Here is a 21,998-nt window from a genome sequence, read left to right as displayed (position 1 = left end):
GCATTTTCCTTAAGACCCTTGTTCTTCTGTTTTCTCTGGCTGTCACTTAATCTGTACCTATCCCTGTTTCTGTCTGTAAGTGGTCAGTTTTCTTATGTTGGGGTCTTCACCACTGTCTAGGAATATAAACCTGACAGATCTCATACCAATTTTTTTTTTTGCATGCAGTTTTTTTTTTTTTTCCTCAGTCTGTCTTGCCAGTGAATGGAGGAAACAATGTAATGTTTGCAAAGATTAATTAAATTTGGTGCTTTTTCATAAGTGGTTGTCCTTGTCAGTCTGAAGAATATGCATAATGATCAAAAGCTCTGTTACTCTAGTAAATGGCAATGCAACGGTTATGAGAATGATCTGATTTTATGCAAGTGGCATTCAAGCTTTTTTTTTTTTTTTTTTTTTTTTTTTTTTTTTTTTTTTTGTGTCAATATTTTGTAGACTACAGGAGTTCTGACACCCAGAGGTGTTAATCTCATGTCTTTGGCTGTATTTTCATTCATTCATTATCAACCACTTATTTACTGCAGTGGTCATTGTAACTTGGAGGTAAATAACACTATTTATGTAGGAAACAGCCAGTTTGGCACAATTTAAAAAAAAAAAAAAAAAAAAAAAAAAAAAAATCAGTTTGACAACTCTGTGGAAGTCAAATGACAGCATAAGGGTGTAAAAATGTTGACTAAAACTGAATAAAAGTCTGTTGTACAAAGGGCTTATATTTTCATAAGCCATAGTAGTGATTATGTAAGGGTTCAGTGTACTTCCGCTCAAGCAGCATCAGGTCATTTTTACCAAGTAAAATTGCTTAATTTCTAGAAACTGTCCAACATGAAAGGATTTCAGGACACCCCCCCCTTTCTCTATTAGACAACATCGAGTTTGTCAATTTAAGTTGACCAAGTTCTATGATGCAACTCCATTTGTGTGTTTGCTGTGCTAAACTGTTTAATGCTGCAAGTTCTCAAGCACAAAGACACCTGGTTAAATGAATTTTGCTGCAAAAAGTTAGCTCAGAAAATGCAAGTATGTTGCAAAATGTCATTTTCCACCGCATTTGTCCTGTTGCACTATATTTATTTGGGCTCAAGGAAAGATATTTATTTTAAAAAATGTGGCCACCTGTGTACATTGCACCATTTGTGTATTAAATTTATTTTTATAGAGCACTCTTCTCATGCAGTACAGTTAAGTACAGAATGTAAGGGATAATCCTTTGTGGAATCCTGTTTCAATGCAGAATTTTAACAGGATCAAGCACCTGCTGCCAGTTATAAGAAATTACAATTTCAGAACTTTATTACAGCTACTATACTGCAGTAAATGGGGGGGGCCTGTGATGGGCTGGCATCCCGTCCTGGGTGGGTCCCCTCCCCCTCCACCCTTACACTCTGTATTGCCAGGATAGGCTCCGGCTTGCTGCCACCCCACTTTGGGTGAGTGTTTTCAGCCTGTGTGTGTGTGTGTGTATTGCAGTAATGTCTCTAGACTCCCTTGGTGCTGAAAGAATCCCAACATTGCATCTGCCAACCTTTAATAGATTTTACAGGAATTTTTTAAAAATTTTTATAAATGTGAAGCTGTAAATGCGGAGGGGATTGGCTTTGAATGGTTTCAGTACTTGGAGCTGCCCTTTACTTTTTGGGGCCCTTTAGGAAGACTGGAACTCAAGGGAAGAAACCTGGTGTGGCCAGTCTTACCCTCGGTGTCCTGTCGTCAATAATGTTAGCAGGTTACTCATTGTGTGTTGTCGCCATCAAGTGGTAAGTTTGTGGAAACGCTACTACAGCACACTGCACAACACACACACACACACACACGCTCACTCCGGTGCTCCTTGTTTTCTATTATGCTGATGACTCGATACTACTGAACCAGACATACACTATACAATTCACTTTATTTTTTGCTTTTTTTCAAAGGTACACAATAGCTTAGATCTCATAACAGGCACAAAATACAACTGCACTCTCAAAAGAGCCTGGGGACCCATATTTACAAAAAAAAAAAAAAAAACACTTATATACCTTCAAGCTCATAGTTCAGTAGTTAAATTAATAGTTTTTTTAACCCCTATTCAAGTTTACCTCACTGACGGGTGCTAAAATTAGTTACAAGTGTATTTGATTGTACGTTATTTTCACGGAAGTACTCTTGCAGACACTAAAGTTACAACTTGCATTGAGAGATTTCTCAGGAATGTTAGACCTTTACTGTGTAACACTGGGGGCTGAGTGCTACAGAAACCACCAGGAAATAGAGCACTGCTTCCATTCCACACCTCTCAAGTGGAGTGTGTAATTATCACTTTGTCCAGACTACATACTTGATGAAATTTAGGACTTTATAATTCCTGAGAATTATCAGTGGAATTCCCATTACTGTTTGTAAAGTAAAAAAAAAAAAAGTGCACTCCTGAGCCAAAGGCATTTATAAAATTGATACAACTATGCTTAATTTCTATTTGATTATAAAAGCTAGAACAAAATGAGTACTAGCACTGCTAAATAACCAAATAAGGCTGTTCCTAAAGTACCTCTGAACAGTTCCTGAATTCAGATTTTTCTGAGAATGATCATCACTATGATCATTAACAAAAAGCATAGGGTTAATGCACAAAAATCTCTCCCAGAGGCTTGGCCTGGGCCATGTGCAGTAGGAACTGGAGCCCAAAAGTGTGCTGGTGGGGCAACTGATTTCCTGTGGACCCCCTCTGTCTCTTTCCATCACAAAGAAGGTTGTGTTTTGGGATGCAGTCTTCAGCCCATAAGGTTGGTACCGTCTTGCAGCTGCAGGAAGTAGCCTCCAAGTCAAATGTCAAGGGTACTTGCTGTTTAAAGTTGACTGTAGCACACAACGTGCTTGTAAACGGAGCTAAAGGTTTACCATCATTTCCATCACAAGTGCCTTGTTCAAAGTTGTCAAAGCAAAAGGTCCATAAATATCTGAGGAGCTTTTATAAATTAATAAAATGGTACTCTACAGTTTTGTTTCTTTTATATAACTTTACATACATTTTTTTTTACATAACATTCACTGTGTCTCAGCTGTAACTGACAATGTCTGCATTTTAGTGATAAAGTGCAAGGCAAGATAAGAGCAACTGAACTTCACCAGTACAGTTTCTTTTCGTACACACATTCTTCAAATGTAATTTTCAGTTCTCACTACAAACGGGGCACAGCACATTGCACTACCAATAACCAAAACTGCATGACAGAAAAGTAGCTGACAGGCCCCTTAAAAAGAAGAAATGTTTCCAGTGATTCCTGCTTTCAAACGGTGTCATACACACTGCCTGTTACCGTCTCTAAGCATACAGACCGTTTATATCTTGGCCATTTGGCTTTTCCACGATACACTGGTATATTCCTCAAGGTGCTTTCTACACAAACACTGATAAGTGTCTTAACACAATTTTTCACATTCACCTCTAAAGTTTTTAATTTTTAAAAGTCTTCAGTGTGCCCCTTCAGCATGTGAAAGAATGAAACAAAGGAGCAAAATTGAAATCCTGCTCCCAGAAGGATTTGAGAAGCAGGGATGCAGTTCCTCTTAGCTGATGCCTCCGATTGTGGTTCATATGTGTGGCGTGTGGGAGAGCGCGGCGCGGCGCGGCACCGTGTCTCTGCGCTCCCCTCTGCACTTTGGGCCCGGCGCACCATCCATCCCTCATGGCTGTGCGCGGACCGCCTTAATGGCCTGCTCAATCCGCTTCACATGACCCACCTTTGAAATCCCAAGGTCCTGTGGGAATTGCACACACATTGCAAAGAAATTAATGTCCTGTCATTTATGAATGTTGGAGCTCTGCGCCGCATACTTAGCAAAATGTCGAGGCTCATTAGCAGCACTAGACGTGTGGCTGGTTCAGGTCCAACACTGGACCACAACTGGTTAGGTAAAGAAATTCATAGATGTCCATCAAATGACTGATAAAGCATATTTTGATGAGACAGTGTCACAATGTGACAGTGTGGCTTTGCCTATAATGACACATGTTTTATCATTGTCTGTAGCTTTTGTTTTACAGTGAAAAACACAATCTGGCACAGCTTCATTAGAATATGTCACTGAACCTTAGCTGGTACTACTGAATGCTGGGTAGGAAGGAAGCTGACCGCACACTATGGGCACGCTGCTGCAATTGCTGCTTTTGTACCTTTAGGTCCTGCCTCTTGAGCAGAACAAGTTCCGAACCCTGGATGTCATGGTGGACAAATATCGCTCTGTACTCCCCTAACCCCAGTGAGTCCAGCCATGCCGCTACCTCCTCCGTGTCCCAGTTCTCCGCTTGCACACCGCAAGGAGACACAAGAACAAAAACTCAACATGAAACACAAGGAACCAAAAGCACAGTGCAGAGATGTGGACAGGGAAGCAAAGAAGAGGTGATGGACAGGTAGGGATGGAGAGGAGGAGGAGAAGGAGGATTTCCCAGGTGGAAGGGAACAGCACAGAGCACATGGGGCAAAGCGGACCCTGTAGTCTATGCCCTAAAATAGGTTCTCGTCTAAGTCATTACTGAACTGATTCCCACACTAGGTAAGAGCCAGGTGCAAACACAAAATTACAAATCCTTTCCTTATTGGCTGCAGCCTCTTGGGTTTTTAAAACTTAAAAACAGGGCCATATAGGTATATTGGGAATGGACAATAGTGCTTCAACCCAATGTCAGATCCGGAGGTCATCCTTACCAGATAGGGAACACAGCGAGCTATTGGATTTCTGCTTGTGCAGCTTCTCTCGGTCCTTTTTGCTTTTGGGCATGATCTTCAGCTTAATGCTACTCTTAGTGTTTCCCTTAGTGACCTGCAAGATGATGTGGAGAAGGACCATGGGCCAGAAAACATACAAAAATGTGAATTTAGATTAACTCTGCTCTGAATGCAACAGCAAAGCACTTATTAAATGCATTAAAACACAAAACAGATACCTCCTCCTCAGAACAATGCAAGATGGGGCAGATCCAGTGAATATCTCCAAGTTTCTGCATCTCGGCACTAAGGGAGTTGAGGGCTGAGAGAAGTGCCTCCTCATGGTGGGATTCCAGCTGCTGTGAGAGAGCAACACAACCTTTGTATCAGTGTCCAACATCAATAAAACCCAGCAGGCCACTTGTTTAACATGAGTGCTCCCAGCTGCCAAACAGAGCAGATCTAGCTACCATGACAGCAGTGAAGAAAAGAACTCATGTGTTTGTATTTTTAGTCAAAGTACAAGGATTAGTAGAAGAAAAAGACTATTAAAATTGTGTAGACAATTCAACCCAATGATAAAAAAGGAAGAGAACAGAAGGTACCAGTAGCTTCCCGTCTAGTAGTGTCTTTGTCTCCATTTGTAAGACCTTGATGCTGTTCACAATGTCCACTACTGTAGTGCGAGTCAACTGAAAGAACACACATAATTTAGAACATAGTTCATCAACATACCAAAAAAGCATGAAGGTGCAAAATAACCTAATGCAAATAACTTATACACTGGAGGTACTTCATATCCCTCTACATACCCTCCCCTCTGCTGTATTCATGAGTTTTTGCAAATGAACAAGTATTCACATGCACATAGATTTTGGCAACTAACTGGTTTTCAGCCAAAATATAAATCTGAGCCACATATACCATTACATACTTGTGCAAAGTGTCTTTACTTGTGTGATTGTGACATTGAACAAGAAATAGCATTGCTTTGGAGGAGGAGATGATGTCTTCCTGAAAACAGTTTGGACAGTTGAAATGTGTGCAGCATTAAACATTAAAAAAGATGGTTGTCCCAAATATTTACACTTTTGTAAAGATAGCGCCACAATTTTGGCCAGCACTGCAAGTAATACGTATTCTGCCAGACATTTTACCGAAAGTCTCATAGATGTAAGGCCAACAGCAAATTCACAAAGTCTTCTTAAAAGTGGATTAATTAACAAAAGTCTGTACTTTGCAAGGAAAATAATAGTCTTGCTACAGTAGTGGAGCTATTCCTTTTTGGATACTTGTATTTATTCAAAATTTTGTAGCTATCGCTACAAAATTAGCTCCTTAATGAAAAATAAATTCAGAACAATGAAGAATGTGTGCATATGCGTTAGTATGTTCATGAGTGTGTGTGTGAGACGCACAAGGGCAGTTGTTGAATCAGCTCCAGAGGCCTTGCTGGGAAATGCCTCACTCAGGAACAAAGCACTGCCATTGACAGCGTGGGCCAGCTCCTGCTCCACCACTTTATGGGTCTTCGCCACCTCCTTGATCCTGCAGACACACATACATACACACAGCTCACTGCATGCAACACTGCTCACCCTTTCCTATGATCAGAGTGCTATCAGTTGCTTCCCTGCATGATTGTATGGTTTGTATTTACACTCATCTCATAGGGCAGCTAGTAGCCCAGCCATTATGGCCATTGCCTTTAGATTCCAAGGACACAGGTTCAAATCCCACCTCCTGCTGTAGTACCCTTGAGTAATGCACTCAACCTATACTCCTCCTGTAAAAATTACTCAGCTGTATAAATGGGTGAATAACAGTAAAATAAAGTAGTATAACACTGTGTACGAAGAGCAAGATGAGGGGTGGGTTGAGCACTTCAGAGAAACCTTAAACCAACCAGCACCTACAGCAACATACAACTTTGATGTCATGACCCCTGTACTACCATTAGATGTCAACATGGGAACCATTAAAACTGCTGAGACAATAAGGGCAGTGAAAGCCTTAAAGAACAACAAAGCCCCTGGTCTCGACTAGATTGCACCAGAACTGTTGAAACATGGTGGCCACAACATGTGGAAAAGGCTGACAGCACTATTCAACAGCTGTTGGCAGACAGAGTGAATGACGGCTGACTTGGAAAAAAGGTGCGATCATCAAGCTCCCAAAAAAAGGCAATCTCCTGGACTGCAATAACTGGGGAGGTATCACACTGCTCTGAGCTCCAGGCAAAGTATTCTGCTTGGTCCTACTTCAGCGTCTATGGGGCATGGGCAACTCCTTATTGCAAGAAGAACAGGCAGGATTTCGAGGGGGTCGGTCATGCATTGAACAAATCTTTACGCTGAGGACCGTTATAGAGCAATGCATCGAGTTTCAAACGTCGATACTCATAAATTTCATTGACTTCAAAAAGGCCTTTGACACCATCCATAGAGACTCACTTTGGAAGACTGTGGCTTCTTATGGCATCCCGCAGCACTATATAAACATGTTCAAAAACGTTTATGTAAACTCAAGCTGCTGCATTAAGATGGACAGTGGTATCACAGACTATTTCAGTATTGAGACTGGGGTGCGACAAGGTTTTATCCTCTCACCCTTCCTACTCCTATTAGCCATGGATTTTGTGATGAAGAAAGTGGAAATGGGTGCATGCGCAGGCATTCCATGGACAAACCAAATTTGGCTCATGGATTTGGATTTCACAGATGATGTGGCTTTACTAGCAGAGTCCAGCCCAAGCTTACAACACACAACCAGGTATCTTGAGTATGAGGCAGGAAAAATCGGTCTGTGTATCGGCACTGCAAGACCAAAGTAATGAAGATAAACCGATGGTCAAAAATACACATCACCATTGCACAGCAGTTGGTTCAGGAAGTGGATAAATTCACCTATCTTGGCAGCATTATTGCAAATGATGGCGAAACTGAACGTGACGTCTGGTGTTGGATTGGGAATCATCATCAGTATTTCTGCGGATGTGGTGGATTTGGTCTTGTTCCTCCATTAACACAAACATCAAAATGAGACTATACAACAGCATCGTAACCCCAACAGCCATCTATGCCAGTGAAACCTGGAAGATTATGAAAAGGATAGCCTGCAAACTGAACATTTTTCACTAACGCAGTTTATGTCAAATTCTGGGTATCCCCTACCGCAATTGGATCACGAACGAAGAGGTGTTACAAGGTAGTGGTCTGCTGCGGCTGGAAGACTCTGTTGCTGAACAACGAATGCAATCAGCGACTTCCTGACCACAGACCTCCAAAGGTGGCAATGAGATGGGTGCCACCAAAGAGAAAGCGCAAATAGGGTTGACCACCGAAAATGTGGCGTTCCACCTTTCGAGAAGACCTCAAGACCATGAACATCAAATAGACAGATGCTGAGATCATTGCTGCCAACAGAGCCCATTGGAGAACACTCGTTGCCCAAAATGTCAACCAACGTGGGAGAAACTAACTAATTAACTAAAAAGTATAACACTGTAAGGTGTTTTGGAAAAAAGTGTCAGAGAAATGAGTAAATGTAAAGTGTTTCATTATTGTTTTATAATTGAAGTTGTTCTTGTAAATTTGAGACAGAATTATTAGACTTCGGAACACACAAGGGTGCTGTTTACTGCACCTTTCCCTATCATTTCCTGCTTTCTGTCATGACTCCAGCCTTACTCACTCCAGTAAACTATGTGCACAGTTTGATGCACCGTGTTTCCATTTTCTGCTTTCCTTTTACATTTAAATTGTCAATTATGTGCATACATTCCTTGACTAGACAAAAAAATAAGGTGTTAAGACTAGCGTTGCGCTACTGAAAAGCTTAGAATATTATTAATGGATGTAGATTTGGACAAACTTGTGAACAGTCTGGGAATAGGTTAAAATTTTCTACATAAGAACTAATGGGAATAACTTCTTTGTTTTCCAGGCTCCCACATTATGGACTGATTTTCAGAAGTGAATCAGGTGGCGCATACTGGGGGAAGGGTGTGTGGGTATAATCTAATTGCTAATTAGGTGCCTCATTTTCAGTTCTCTCTAATGTGCTGAATTTTCAAATGCCAATTCATTAACGTTACCCTAAAACTCAGAAAAGCATCAAACAAACTCCACAGAATATCAAGAGGATGGCACCCTGCCAAAGTTACTCCATTAAAATTGACTTTGATGTAAGTAATCTTTCCTTTTTGCATCAGTCTGTCTGGTGTTAGGGGGGCGTGGCAGCGCAGAGGCGCAGTGGGTTGGACCTCGTCCTGCTCTCTGGTGGGTCTGGGGTTCGAGTCCTGCTTGGGGTGCCTTGTGACAGACTGGTGTCCTGTTCTGGGTGTATCCCCTCCCCCTCCAGCCTTCCGCCCTGTGTTGCTGGGTTAGGCTCCGGCTCCTCGCAACCCCGTATGGGACAAGCGGTTCAGACAGTGTGTGTGGTGTTACTGTACCATGCAATGAAGAATGCTGGGTGAACTGAAGAAGCTTCTACATGCTGCTCCAACAAATCACTAAAAGATTACAAATGGAATGACTACTTTGAAACCATCATTTTTTCTGCTGATCACTGGACATAATGTTTGGAAACAGAAATAAAAGCATAATAAAGCTGAATCAGTATGAATAGTACAATAAGTGTTTCTGTAGTAATATCAGATGGATCAAATTTCTTTTCTTCTAAGTGCTGTTAGCGCTGCTCCGATGTGCTCAGACCAGCTGGTACGCACCTGGAGATGAGAGTGTTCGCCATGTGTCCCAGCTGCCGCACCTGGGTATTCTCCTCCTCTGTCAGGTACTCCATAGACTGCTGAGAGTTGAGGCGTGGTCGTGACGATCGGTAGCCATCACACTTCCTCTTGTCTTCCCAGGACTTCAGAGTGCTCTCAAAGGCCTTGGTACAGAGCAAGCGAACCTTTTATGTGACATTGTATGGTCATTAGGAGCTAAACAGGACATACTGCACTACTACTCTATAGTTACACATATTTAATGTTTTCTCCAACACATCTTACATTGCCAAGGTATCTATAGTTATTTAATCATTTACACAGCTTGGCAATTTTACTGGCACAATTCAGCATAAGTACCCTACTCTAGGGTATTACAGTTGGAAGTGGGATTCAAACCAGCAACCTTTGGGTCCATGGGCAGCAGCTCTAGCCACTATGCTACCAGCTGCTACTCTAGAAACATAGTGACAAGCTATACCAGTACACACCTGCATATTGCATATTCTCAGCTACTTGATCTAATTAGCAAAGAAAGAAGTGTGCGCGCGCACACACACACACACACACACACACACAGTCTGAAGCTGCTTGTCGCAAGCGGGTCGCGGCAAGCCGGAGCCTAACCTGGCAACACAGGGTGCAGGGCTGAAGAGGGAGGGGACACACCCAGGACGGGACACCAGTCTGTCACAAGGCACCCCAAGTGGGACTCAAACCCCAGACCCACCGGAGAGCAGGCCTGGGCCAAACCCGCTGCACCACCATGCCCCCCCAAAGACCAAAGTAGCAAGTTACATTTAATATATTAACCTCATTGTTTTCCTATGACCTTCCCTTTCCTCCTTGACCTTGGAAGTTCTTGTGGTTCCACACATACCCGATCTCTGGTGAGCATCTGGGCTCGGTTCTTGTGGGCAATCTGCACAACACCAGGGGGCTGGATCCAGGCCTCTCCATCCACCTGAACAGGGACGCCCTCCTCTCCGAGAATGGTGATTTTCACCTGGCGGCACTGATTAAATATAGAAAGTAAGATTAAAATTACACTTGGAGCTTAAGTTGAGCAGGACATCCTGTTAGTATCAGTTTAGTAGCTGTTTGGTGTTTTGAAATTTTGTGTGTACCATGAACACTTCTTTGTATTTGTGTGTCTTGTGCACTGTAACGATCCGGCTAAGCTAATGAGTTAGCCCAGATCCTCACGTGGATTCCAGAAAGGCGTAAAATTATATAAATCCAGATGGACACGGACAAAAGGAAGCTCTTCTTTTTAATATCTTGTGGGCAACTATGGATGACATATTTCACACAGCTGTCCTTACAATAAAATAAACAACATTAAAGTAATCTCCAAAACGTGCGAGGCACAAAAGGTGTACACGGCCAAGTATATCAGCCTGCGCGCCCGGGAGCGAGCATCGAGGGGGCGGAGCAACCCCTTAGTCTCCACCATGATACGTCATCATTACAGCACACTCTGTATGTGGTGTCCCTGTCTAGGCAGTGCAGCAGAGGTATGCTGTCCAAACCTGTGCAATGCGGTGGTGTTGCAGGTTGATGACACGAGACATTGCCATCTGCATGCTTCCAAACACTGCCACCACCTCAAGCTTCCTGTCATCAAAAGATGGTGCACCAAAGTTCTACAAAAACAACAAATGGTAATATAAAGAAAAAGTTGCCATATTGCCCAGTCCAGCCACATGTATCAGTAGTAGAAAAGAACAGCAGACTAACACTGTCCTCCTTGGTACCCCCCCAGAAGTTGATGCCCCCAGCATAGCTGGGGATGTTGAGCACAGCCAACCCTTGGAGGCTAGGCAGGCACATGGACACACCATCACACTGCAGAAACACAAGAGTGACACACATGCCCATAATGCATGTTATTTCCATACCAGCTCAAACTGTTTAGTGTTACACTATACTTCATGATTCTTCTTTTTTGTGAAGTTACACTAAATGGTTTCTTTGTAGACCTTGCCGCAAAAGCTGCACGTGAGGTTTGCATAAGGTGGCTTCTGTACCTCCAGCTGCACCCGCTGTTCAAGATTCTTATAGGTCTTCTGCACCAGCTCCTTGGTCCCCAGTACTCCGTACCACATCATGTTCTTTGTGCGGCTACTGTTAAATGAGGAGATGTGCTGGCTTTATTATTTACTTGTAAAGCTAAAATAAAAAATGTTGGGGTGCAGAATTAATTACCAGCAATTCCCCACCTAGTGAAAGTTGCCATACAAAGAGGAAAATCTATAGGGTAAAAGTGACAAATGCGAAAGCCTTTTCAAATGTCTTTTTAGTCATGCAGCAGTGACAATAATGTAGTAAAATTGTATTTCATTATAAAGCCAACTGAAATAAAACTGTCATGTAGGTTTGCACAAACAACATGCCGCAGTTGTAGGGTGAAAAAGTAACAACACTGCCTTCAGACAGAGATTACCTGCATTTTTTTGGGTGCTCATCTCTCTTGTTGTTGAACTCAAGGGAGATTTTAGCATCCAGGCCAATACCAAAGTAATTGTTCATTACACATTTTTCAGTGCATGTTCTGCAACAAGAGAAAAAACAGCTGTGAACAACAGAACTTGCCAGGAAAATATAAGGAGAATCTACTATGCCATCTCTGAAACAACACAACTCAGCTTTGTGCTGCTTTTATTTTACAATTCAGTGCCCTTTACTGATGAGACCCATGACTTCTGTGACATTTAAATAATACTGGTATTTTGATTAAAAAGGTTCCCGAAATCAACAGAAGCAGTGATGGTCGTTCTAGTGGTGAATGCAGTGTGGCGAATGTTTAATCAACTTACACAGAATCTTCAAGGAAGACCACTGAACCAATGCTCTCTGATTTCTCAAAAATTACTGATGAGGTGGAGCTTTTCAGACCATGCCCTGGGTGTTGGGGGAAGGACAACAGTGGAATTACAAGCATCACAAAAGTGAGGGGATCACACTGTTATTCTAGCTGCCTGTCATCTTACAGCATTTGATATTGTTTGATGTGCTGTGCAATTTATGCAATATAGTGTGTACTATTGAGGGACACCTTATCACTCACGTGTAGGTGCCTCCTCATTGTTCTCCTTCTTCATCAAGGACGAAGAAGACATTCGGTACATCTGGGTATGTCTGTTTTGTTCATCGACCACTGCCAAACAGAGAAGCACAATCACGGGGGAAAAGCGTAAGTGTGGGGTTACAGAACTGAATACAGTTAGATATAACAAAGAAAATGTGCCGTTCTTTTGCTGTGTGAGCATGGCATTTAATTCTGCAATCACGGTTGTTTTTTTCCCCTTGATTACTGAATCGTGAACCATATTGTGGAAAGGTCATAAAAATGTTGAGCTCATTCACACAAAAAAAATTCTTTGAGACATTCAACTGTTTCACCACAGATTCTGTATAAGAGGAATACAAAGCCCTCATGTTTGTAAGATTTTTTCACAGTTGCAACTGCAAAAGTTAAGGGCAAATGAAACAACAAAGGCAAGCTCTTCAAAAATCGTGCTCATGCAAAACGAAAACTAATGAACCAAAAGCCATGGATGACCGCAAAGGTGCGTGCGCTGCATGACAAGACATCAGGAGTAACTCAGCCTTGAAAATGAAGAACTACGTCTAGTCAAATATCCATCCATCCATCCATCCATCTTCTGTCCTGCTTGTCCTAAAAGGGTCACGGTAGCAGCAGGGAGAGCAGAGAGGCCCAGCCGCCCCTGTCCCCCGCAACTTCCTCCAGCTCAACCTGGGGAATCCCCAGCCGTTCCCAGGCCAACTGTGAAATATAATCCCTCCAGCGGGTCCTGGGCCGACCTCGGGGCCTCGTCCCAGTTGGCCGTGCCCGGTATACCTCCAAAGGGAGGCGCCCAGGGGGCATCCTTATCAGATGCCCGAACCACCTCAACTGGCTCCTCTCAATGTGAAGGAGTAGCGGCTCTACTCTGAGCTCCTTCCGGATGTCCGAACTCCTCACCCTGTCATGGAGAGTGAGTCCCAGCACTCTGCGGGGAAAACTCATTTCGGCCGCTTGTATCCGCGATCTTATTCTTTCGGTCATCACCCAGAGTTGATGAGCCTAGGTGAGGATAGGGACATAGATCGACTGGTAAATGCCCCTTCGATGATCTGTGAGAGGGTAAAAAGCTGGTCCGCTGTTCCACGGCCAAGGTGGAATCCGCATTGTTCCTCTTCAATCTGAGGTTCAACTATCGGCCGGAGCCTCCTCTCCAGCACCCTGGCATAGACTTTCCCAGGGAGGCTGACAAGTGTGATGCCCCGATAGTTAGCACACACTCTCCAGTCCCCTTTCTTAAAGATAGGGACCAGCGCCCCCAGTTTTCCAATCCAAGGGCACTGTCCCCGAGGTCCATGCAACATTTCAGAGGCGTGTCAACCATGACAGCCCTGCAACATCCAGGGCCTTAAGCATTTCTGGGTGGATCTCATCCACCCCCAGTGCTTTGCCACTGTGGAGCTTACCAACTACCTCAGTGACTTCCATCAGGGAAATGGACTCTGACAGCCCGAAAGCCTCTGGCCCTGACTCCTGTAAGGGAGGCATATCACTCGGGTTTAAGAGTTCTTCAAAGTGCTCCTTCCACCTCCCGACAATGTCCTCATCAGAGGTCAGAGTTTCTCCACTCCTGCTAAATACAGCCTGAGCGAAACTCCTCCGACCCCTTCTGAGCTGCCGGATGGTTCTCCAGAACCTCTTTGAAGCCGACCGATAGTTGTTTTCCATGGCCTCTCCAAACTCCTCCCATGCCCGGGATTTTGCTTCTGCAACCGCAGCCACTGCTGCCTTTTCCGCCTGCTGGTACCTGTCTCCTGAGTCAGGAGTCCCCAGAGCCAACCAGGCCCTAAAGACCTCCTCCTTCAGCTTGATGGCTTCCCTCACCACCGGTGTCCACCAGCGGGTTCTCGGGTTGCCACCCTGGCTGGCACCAACAAGCTTTTGGCCACAGCTGTGCCTGGCTGCTTCCACAATGGAGGTTTTGAACAGGGTCCATTCAGACCCCATGTCCCGGAGGAGGTGTCCCTGTTCAAGACAAGGTCCTCTGACAGTCGTTCCCAGCACACTCTCACTAAACGTCTGGGCCTACCAGGTCTGTCCATCAGTTTTCCCCACCATCTGATCCAACTCACCACCAGATGGTGATCAGTTGACAGCTCAGCACCTCTCTTCACCCGAGTGTCCAGAACATGTGGCCTCAAGTCAGAAGAAACGACTACAAAGTCGATCATTGACCTTTGGCCCAAGGAGCTCTGGTACCAAGTACACTTATGAGCATCCTTGTGTTCGAACATGGTGTTTTATGGACAAACTATGACTAGCACAGAAGTCCAATAACGTTTCACCATTCGGGTTTAGATCGGACAAGCCGTTCTTCCCAATCACTCCCCTCCAGGTTTCCCAGTCATTGCCAACGTGAGCGTTGAAGTCCCCCAGCAGGACTATGGAGTCTGTAGGTGGGGCCCTGTCCAGAACCCCTCCCACCTTCTCCAAGAAGGCCGAATACTTTGAACTGCTGTTTGGTGCGTAAGCACACACAACAGTCAAAGTTTTCCTCTCTGCAACCCTAAGTCGCATTGAGGCAACCCTCTCGTCCACCGGGGCAAACTCCAACTGTATGGCAGCCAGTCGGGGGCTTGTGAGTATCCCCACACCCTCCCGGCGCCTCTCACCTCGTTCCACTCCTGAGTAGGATAGGGACCACCCCTTATCGAAGAGTTTGGTTCCAGAGCCAACACTGTGAATGGAGGTGAGCCCAACTATATCTAATTGGTATTTCTCAACCTCCCGCTCCAGTTCCGGCTCCTTCCCCTGAAATGAGGTGACATTCCACGTACCAAGAGCCAGTTTTCGTCGCGAGGGGCCGTGATATCATGCGCCACCCCGCCCCATCCCGCCACCAGGTATTCATAGCACCGGACCCCCACGCTGGACCTTGCAGGTGGTGGGCCCACATGGCCCCCCCACGATGCCTTTTCGGGCTGAGGCCGGCCGGGCTACGTGGGCTGCCCGGCCACCAGGCGCTCGCCTAGGAACACTACCCCCAGGCCTGGCTCCAGGGGTAGGTCCTGATGACCCTGTTCCAGGCAGGGTAAACGTTCTCTTGTTTACTTTTTTCATGGAGGTTTTTGGATCGTGTTAGTCAGGATCTTCAGTTCAGACCTGTTCACCTTGGGAGACCCTACCAGGAGCATAATGCTCCCGACGACATAGCTCTGGAGATCCCTAGATCACGCAGGCCCTTCCGCCACGACAAGGCCCTGATCCAGGAAGTCAGATATAAAGGTGACAAACTAGGTTTACTTCAGAATCACATGTCTGCAACTATGTCTCTTTCTCTTAATGTAATGCAGAAATTGTATTTTTGCTGATATGTACGTCGCTTTGGAGAAAAGTGTCTGCCAAATGAAATGAGTCCCTCCAAGAATTTTACATGCCGTGCAGGGGAAAGTCAACTTACCTATATAGTGAGACTGATGTCTTAACCAACATGTTTGCATTTTAATGTGGTAAATTTGTTTGTACTTCTTGATACCAGCAGCATTAATAGTCACACTGCATATTTCACAATTATGCGGTGATTATGAAGCTGGAATCTAATATAAAGATAATGAAGAAATTTAAAGCAAACACATTACTCGTGCATTCTCTACCTTCTAATAGAACAGGATAAAAATAAATGTATTTGACAGTGAATTAAAATCAAGATTAGAATGGCACAGGAGAACAAACAAAGAAAGTTAAACCCAAATTGTGATGGCTAGGGCAAAATGTTCCATTCTGTGTGAAGCAGTAGGGCACGGATGATCATACCTTTCTCAGCCTGCTCAATGATCTGTCGTAAGGCTTTCTTCAGACTGTTAGCCCTCAACATGAGCTGTTCTTTGGATCTGAAACCCAGTGGAACGCATGGAGCACCAGACTGGATGTTCTCACGTCTGTGGTGTTGTGACTGTCTTCCAGTGGCAGCTGGCTTGGCGCCTGCCTCCTCGCTAAGAGCCTTCACCAAGGAATCGAGCTTCTCATTCAGCATGGCACACTGCACAACAAGAAGGTGCAAAGATACAAACTGTATATTAACAACAGTTTGTTTTAACACAATTCAGGTTGTTTGTTTGCATGAATGTAAAATAGTTTTTCCCTTGTACAATCAAAACCAGTAACCCTTTCATCCAGTTCTTTAGCTGCTGTATCAACAGCTGTTGCATAGTTCAGTAAGCAACACATGAATTACCTTCTTGGCCATAGCATCTGCCTCCTCCTGATTCTCTGCCACTCTCTCGTACGCTTTGCCAACCTCTGATACAAAGTCATTGACCGTCCCAGAAAGGAACCTGCAGGTGGACAGTTTCAACTGCTCACATACAGTGCATTCAGAAAGTGTTCAAGTCTCTTTGCTTTTTTTCACTTTTTTATGTTGCAGCCTTATACTAAACTCGTTTAAATTAATTTTTCCCTCCTCATTAATCCACACTCAATATCCCATGACGACAAAGCGAAAACACACACACTTTCTGAACCGCTTGTCCCATACGGGGTCGCAGGGAACCGGAGCCTAATCCGGCAACTCAGGGCGTAAGGCTGGATGGGGGATATTAGAAATTTTTGCAAATTTATAAAAAATTTAAAAAACTGAAATGTCACATTGACATAAATATTCACACCATTTACTCAGTACTTTTTTGAAGCACTTTTCGCAGCGATTACAGCCTTGAGTCTTCTTGGGTATTACGTAACAAGCTTTGCACACCTTATTTGGTAATTTTCTGCCATTCTTCTCTGCCGATCCTCTCAAGCTCTGTCAGATTGGAAGGAGACTGTCAGTGGACAATTATTTTCAGGTCTTTCCAGAGATGTTTTATTGGGTTCGAGTCTGGGGCTCTGAACCTTCAGCCCAGCAGCCTATGGAGCAGGTTTTCATCAAGGATATCTCCATACTTTGCTCCATTAAGTTTTCCCTTAACTCTCAGTCCCTGCCACTGAAAAGACCTCCACAGCATGATGCTGCCACCATAACAATTCACCATTCGGATATTATTGCACAGATGATGAGTCCTCCAGACATGATGCTTAGAATTGAGGCCAGACAGTTCAGTTTTGGTTTCATCAGTCCCAAGAATCTTGTTTCTCACAGTCTAAGAGTCCTTTAGTTGCTTTTTTGCAAACTCTGAACAGCCTTTCATGTGTCTTCTACTGAGGAGAGGTGTCTGTCTGGCCACTTTGCCGTAAAGCCTAGATCAGTGAACTGTTGCAGTGTTGGCTGCCCTCATGGAAGTTTCTCCCATCTCCACATAGAATCTCTGGAGCTCAGCCAGAGTGACCATCAGGTTCTTAGTCCATTCTCTTACAAAGGCCCTTTTCCCCAAAATGCTCAGTTTTGCTGGGCAACCAGCTCAGGAAAGAGCTGTGGCTGTTCCAAATATCTCACATTTAAGAATTATGGAGGCCACTGTACTCTTGAGAACCTTCAATGCTGCAGAAATTTTTTGTAGCCTTCTCCAAGTCTGTGGCTCAACACAATCCTGTCTCTAAGCTCTGAGGGCAATTCCTTTGACCTCATGGCTTGGCTTTTGCTCTGATACACACTGTTAACTGTAGGGCCTTATATAGACAGTGTGTGCCTTTCCAAATCATGTCCAATCAACCGAATTTACCGCAGGTGGACTCCGAACAAGGTGTAGAAACATCTCAAAGATCAATAGAAATGGAATGCACCTGAGGTAAATTTCAAATGTCACAGAAAAGGGTCTGTTTACTTATGTCAATGTGATATTTCAGTTCTTTATTTTTTTATAAATTTGCAAAAATTTCTAAAATCCTGTTTTAACTTTATCATTATGGGGTCCTAAGTGTAGATTAATGAGGGAAAAAATTAATGGAATCGATTTAGCATAAGACTGAGACATAAAAAATGTGAAAAAAGTAAAGGGGTCTGAATACCTTCTAAATGCACTGTAAACATAAACTCACTACCATCTCATTCATCAATATTATGCTACTCTTGAGATCCTGGTTCAAAAGCTCTGGTTTTAAAATTTTTAATAATAGTATAATGGTACAAAAAACACTCAAGACCCAAAACCTGTAAACTTCCTGTGAAAGTCTGAGACTAATAGCTCTTAAGGAACTTAACAGAAAAAACTGCATGCTAGTTAATGAGAATGTTTGCTCACTTTGCAGATGAGATAACATCACTGTGCCTGTCCGAGTCCAGAATTTTTGTGAGGTGAGAGGCCACAGAGTCAGCATATGCTGACATCTGCACCTAGATAATGCAAACAGAAGCCAGAACACAGTGGTTTACCTCATAGCACTTTTGGAACATGGATTATTTTTAATGTTGTTAGTTTCAGTGATTCTCTTTATCTTTTGAGAGTCTGTTGTGATATGGTTCAGATGGTACTCTACCTGGAGAGGAGAATCTACAACCTCTTCTTCCTTCACAGCTGGAGGGGACTGTTTGTTGGGAACCTCATAAGTCAGAACACTCCACCTAAGAACATGCAAACAAAGGCTAACTACCTATTCCTTTTGAATGGCATTCATTTATTTTAAATTTACCAATCTGTTGCAAGAAAAGAGGACAGAACAAGTGCTAGTGAGAAAACATGTATAAATCAGAAGAACTTATGTAATACCAATCTAAGAATAGACAGGTAAGTGCTAGACAAATATATCTAAGGTGAGTAACCCTGTAAAAGAGCTTATGCAAACTAAATGAACCAGCCACATTACTCACAAGGAAACTTGTTATAAAACTAATGAAACTACAGATGAAAAGGCAGTCACGTTACCATTTCAGTTGGCGTCACATCTAAACAGCCAGGATCAATGTGTTAACGTCATCTGGTTCCAGCTGAGCCCCTCCCCTCGTTTCCCAGGTGTCACAAAAAACTTTATTTCCATGACAGATGTGTTTACCTGTCTAACATCTTAGTGGTGGCTCTCTCTAGCTTCTCCAGGATCTGCAGGATCTGAGTGTCATCGTCACATAGGCCACCCCAGCCCAGCACCCGTGCCAAATCATTTCCAGTACCCAAAGGTAGAACTCCTAATTGGCACTGTGATGCAAATGCACACACACACACACACGATGCTGCTTAACACATGGAGTACTGACAGATAGCAGTGTCATCCCACTGAAGTATTAAGACCAGTTTCGACGTGTCAGTTTGGCCTATTGCCCTCCCCACCTCATGTCGCTCACCTGCTTGTGCAGCCCCAGCTTGTCCAACTCAGACAGAACCCAGCCCACACTGCCGTCCCCACCACACACCAGGATGCGGAAAGTCTCAAATTTCCGAAAGAGACGGAGACTACAGGAAGGCATTTCAAGGTGTTCAACGTTAATAATTCCTTTTGCCTCTTTCAAATTTACATTCATTGCAGAATAAGAAATGGGAGGTAACTGGACAAAAAGAGATTGAGAGAGACTGGTTCCTCCTATCTCCTCCATATGCTCACCCCAGCTGTGGGCCACCTATCATCATGTCAAACACCTGTGCTGGGTTGAGCAGCTGTTTGAACCTGCGCAGGAACTTCACACCCTGGTTGTCTCCACTTTTTGAGTTCACCAGGACAAGCAGTGGGCTCGAACAGGATGGGCTGGTGGCCTTCCAGAACCCTGAGGGAGAAGGCCAAGCAGAACACAGAAAAAAAAACATATACTAAAAATGGCAAAACAGGAAAGATGTTAAGAAATGGTGCAATATCTTGCTGTGGCAGTTTTTTCAAAAAGGGTAAAGAGACAAACTAATTATGATAAAAAATCCTCATTAAGAAGCCTAAAGTTTCTATTGATGATCAGAAAACAGAACAAAAAAAATAGATAAATAAAAATGACATATATGAAGAGAAATTACTATTCCAAACTCAGTGCAGATGTTCAGTAATAAACAGTGGTAGCTGCTGAAGATGCTGTTACCATCAGAGTCAATGCTGTTGAGCGCAATTGGAGGGAGGATGGAGACTCGAAACTGGCCAAGAGGACAACGCTTTCCCAGGTGCTCCCTGCAGCTGCTGTGGACCTGGATACATATAAATACACACACAGTGAGCATGAGACCATCACAGGTTTGAAAAATTGCTATATAGAACAGGTATGATAACAGACAATGTTAAGTTTTATGCAAGAGATTTAGAAATTAAAATAAAAAATAAAATTATTTCCTTAATTATGTGGTCAATAACATATAATACCAGACTTACTACCTGAACCCCTTCCCTGACAGCTCTCTTTCTCTCACACTTTATGCAACATCTTATGTCGCTGCAATAAACCTTATTAATGTAAGCCTTACAGAATCTGGAGGCTGCTGTTTAGGACATGCAGCGCTGATGTCCTGCCTCTGAGGTTTAATGTGAAGTATATCAGTTTTCTTCATGTTTCTGCCATTTCCTAAGGCATCTGCACTAAGAAGCAAAATAATGTGCTTTTCAATGTGAAAAATACGGAGCTGATAAGGACATATGCAGGTGCATATATTCACATCCAAAGGAACAGACCTGCTATCTGAAGGGAGCTGAACAATAGCCAACACACTGACAAGAAAAGTGTTGCCACTGGGTTCTGTGTTCAGTCAGATGAGATTTATGACAAATGAAAGGAGCACGTCAAACAACAGCTATACGATCTTATCACCACTGAAAACACATGCCTTGAGATTTCCACTGAAATTCACTAGAATGGCTAAACATACAGCACTGACAAGGAAAAGAGGGAAAGAATCTGAGACATAGAACAAAGGGACACAGAGACATGTTGAAGTTGCTGGACAGAAAACTCACAATGGCCTTGCACCAGAGGCAGCGCCAGTCCTGCAGCCGCCGCACACTGCCACAGTTGCGGTCACACACCATGCACTTGGCGCTCACGGGCAGGTTTCCCTCCAGCCACTGGTGTGGCATGAACACCTGCAAAATGCAGATAGCTCATCTGTGCTAGGTACACACTGGTTGTATGGACATGTGCTGTAAGATTCTGTCTGCATGACAGGAAACCAGCTCATTGTACTATAGAAATCAATCTAGACAGATATCCAGCATGATTTTTTTCCCCATTGAGATCTGATGTGTTTTCAAAGTGTTCCTTTAATTTTTTTGAGCAGTGTATATTAATTTCTCCTCAGAAAGAAGCACTTCTAAAATTAATAAGACCAACCAACATCTACAACTGCTTGTCCCAAGCAGGACTGCGGAGAGCCGGAGCCTACCCGGCAACACAGGACACAAGGTCGAAGGGGGAGGGGACACATCCTGGCTGGGATACCAGTCCATCAGAAGGCACCCCATGCAGGGCCCGAATCTCACACCTGTTATGTAGCGGGCACTGACCAAACCCATTGTGCCACCACACCCCCAGTGAATAAGGCCTTGTAATGCAATGTTTGTCTACATCCAAGCAAGTGGGTGCATCTGGTCCCTGTGGTCCTGATATGAACTAGATCTTGTTTTGTCAAGTGTTTCTATAAAGCCTGTAGTCCGGTTTCCCTCTCATGCAAAATAGACACCTTTCATCATATTTCATGGAATAGTGAACGGTAACCTAAGA

General features: G+C 43.7%; 1 protein-coding gene across 3 annotated transcripts in view; it reads right to left on the bottom strand.

Moving 5' to 3' along the window:
• Nucleotides 1–3,318: 3,318 nt before the first annotated feature.
• LOC108934407 (diacylglycerol kinase eta-like) overlaps nt 3,319–21,998 on the bottom strand; it is a 52,296-nt gene continuing 33,616 nt past the window's right edge. For 2 of the 3 annotated variants that reach the window (XM_029251178.1, XM_018752175.2), the window contains 22 exons: nt 21,236–21,361; nt 20,373–20,475; nt 19,913–20,072; nt 19,656–19,764; nt 19,370–19,509; nt 18,857–18,941; nt 18,622–18,713; nt 16,683–16,782; nt 16,262–16,487; nt 12,491–12,580; nt 12,240–12,324; nt 11,867–11,974; nt 11,451–11,547; nt 11,161–11,268; nt 10,953–11,066; nt 10,301–10,435; nt 9,421–9,584; nt 6,110–6,239; nt 5,297–5,383; nt 4,931–5,050; nt 4,692–4,806; nt 3,319–3,741 (listed from right to left, as the gene is read on the bottom strand). In XM_029251178.1, the coding sequence (XP_029107011.1) occupies nt 3,701–3,741; nt 4,692–4,806; nt 4,931–5,050; nt 5,297–5,383; nt 6,110–6,239; nt 9,421–9,584; nt 10,301–10,435; nt 10,953–11,066; nt 11,161–11,268; nt 11,451–11,547; nt 11,867–11,974; nt 12,240–12,324; nt 12,491–12,580; nt 16,262–16,487; nt 16,683–16,782; nt 18,622–18,713; nt 18,857–18,941; nt 19,370–19,509; nt 19,656–19,764; nt 19,913–20,072; nt 20,373–20,475; nt 21,236–21,361 (2,535 nt within the window). In that variant the 3' untranslated portion in view covers nt 3,319–3,700. Of the gene's footprint in view, nt 3,742–4,156; nt 4,288–4,691; nt 4,807–4,930; nt 5,051–5,296; nt 5,384–6,109; nt 6,240–9,420; nt 9,585–10,300; nt 10,436–10,952; nt 11,067–11,160; nt 11,269–11,450; nt 11,548–11,866; nt 11,975–12,239; nt 12,325–12,490; nt 12,581–16,261; nt 16,488–16,682; nt 16,783–18,621; nt 18,714–18,856; nt 18,942–19,369; nt 19,510–19,655; nt 19,765–19,912; nt 20,073–20,372; nt 20,476–21,235; nt 21,362–21,998 lie in introns of all 3 variants that reach the window. The other variant, XM_029251177.1, reaches the window with a different exon arrangement.

The sequence above is a fragment of the Scleropages formosus genome, chromosome 4 (genome assembly GCF_900964775.1).
Source record: "Scleropages formosus chromosome 4, fSclFor1.1, whole genome shotgun sequence".
NCBI lineage: Eukaryota > Metazoa > Chordata > Actinopteri > Osteoglossiformes > Osteoglossidae > Scleropages > Scleropages formosus.
This window is presented reverse-complemented; position numbering and strand designations above follow the sequence as displayed.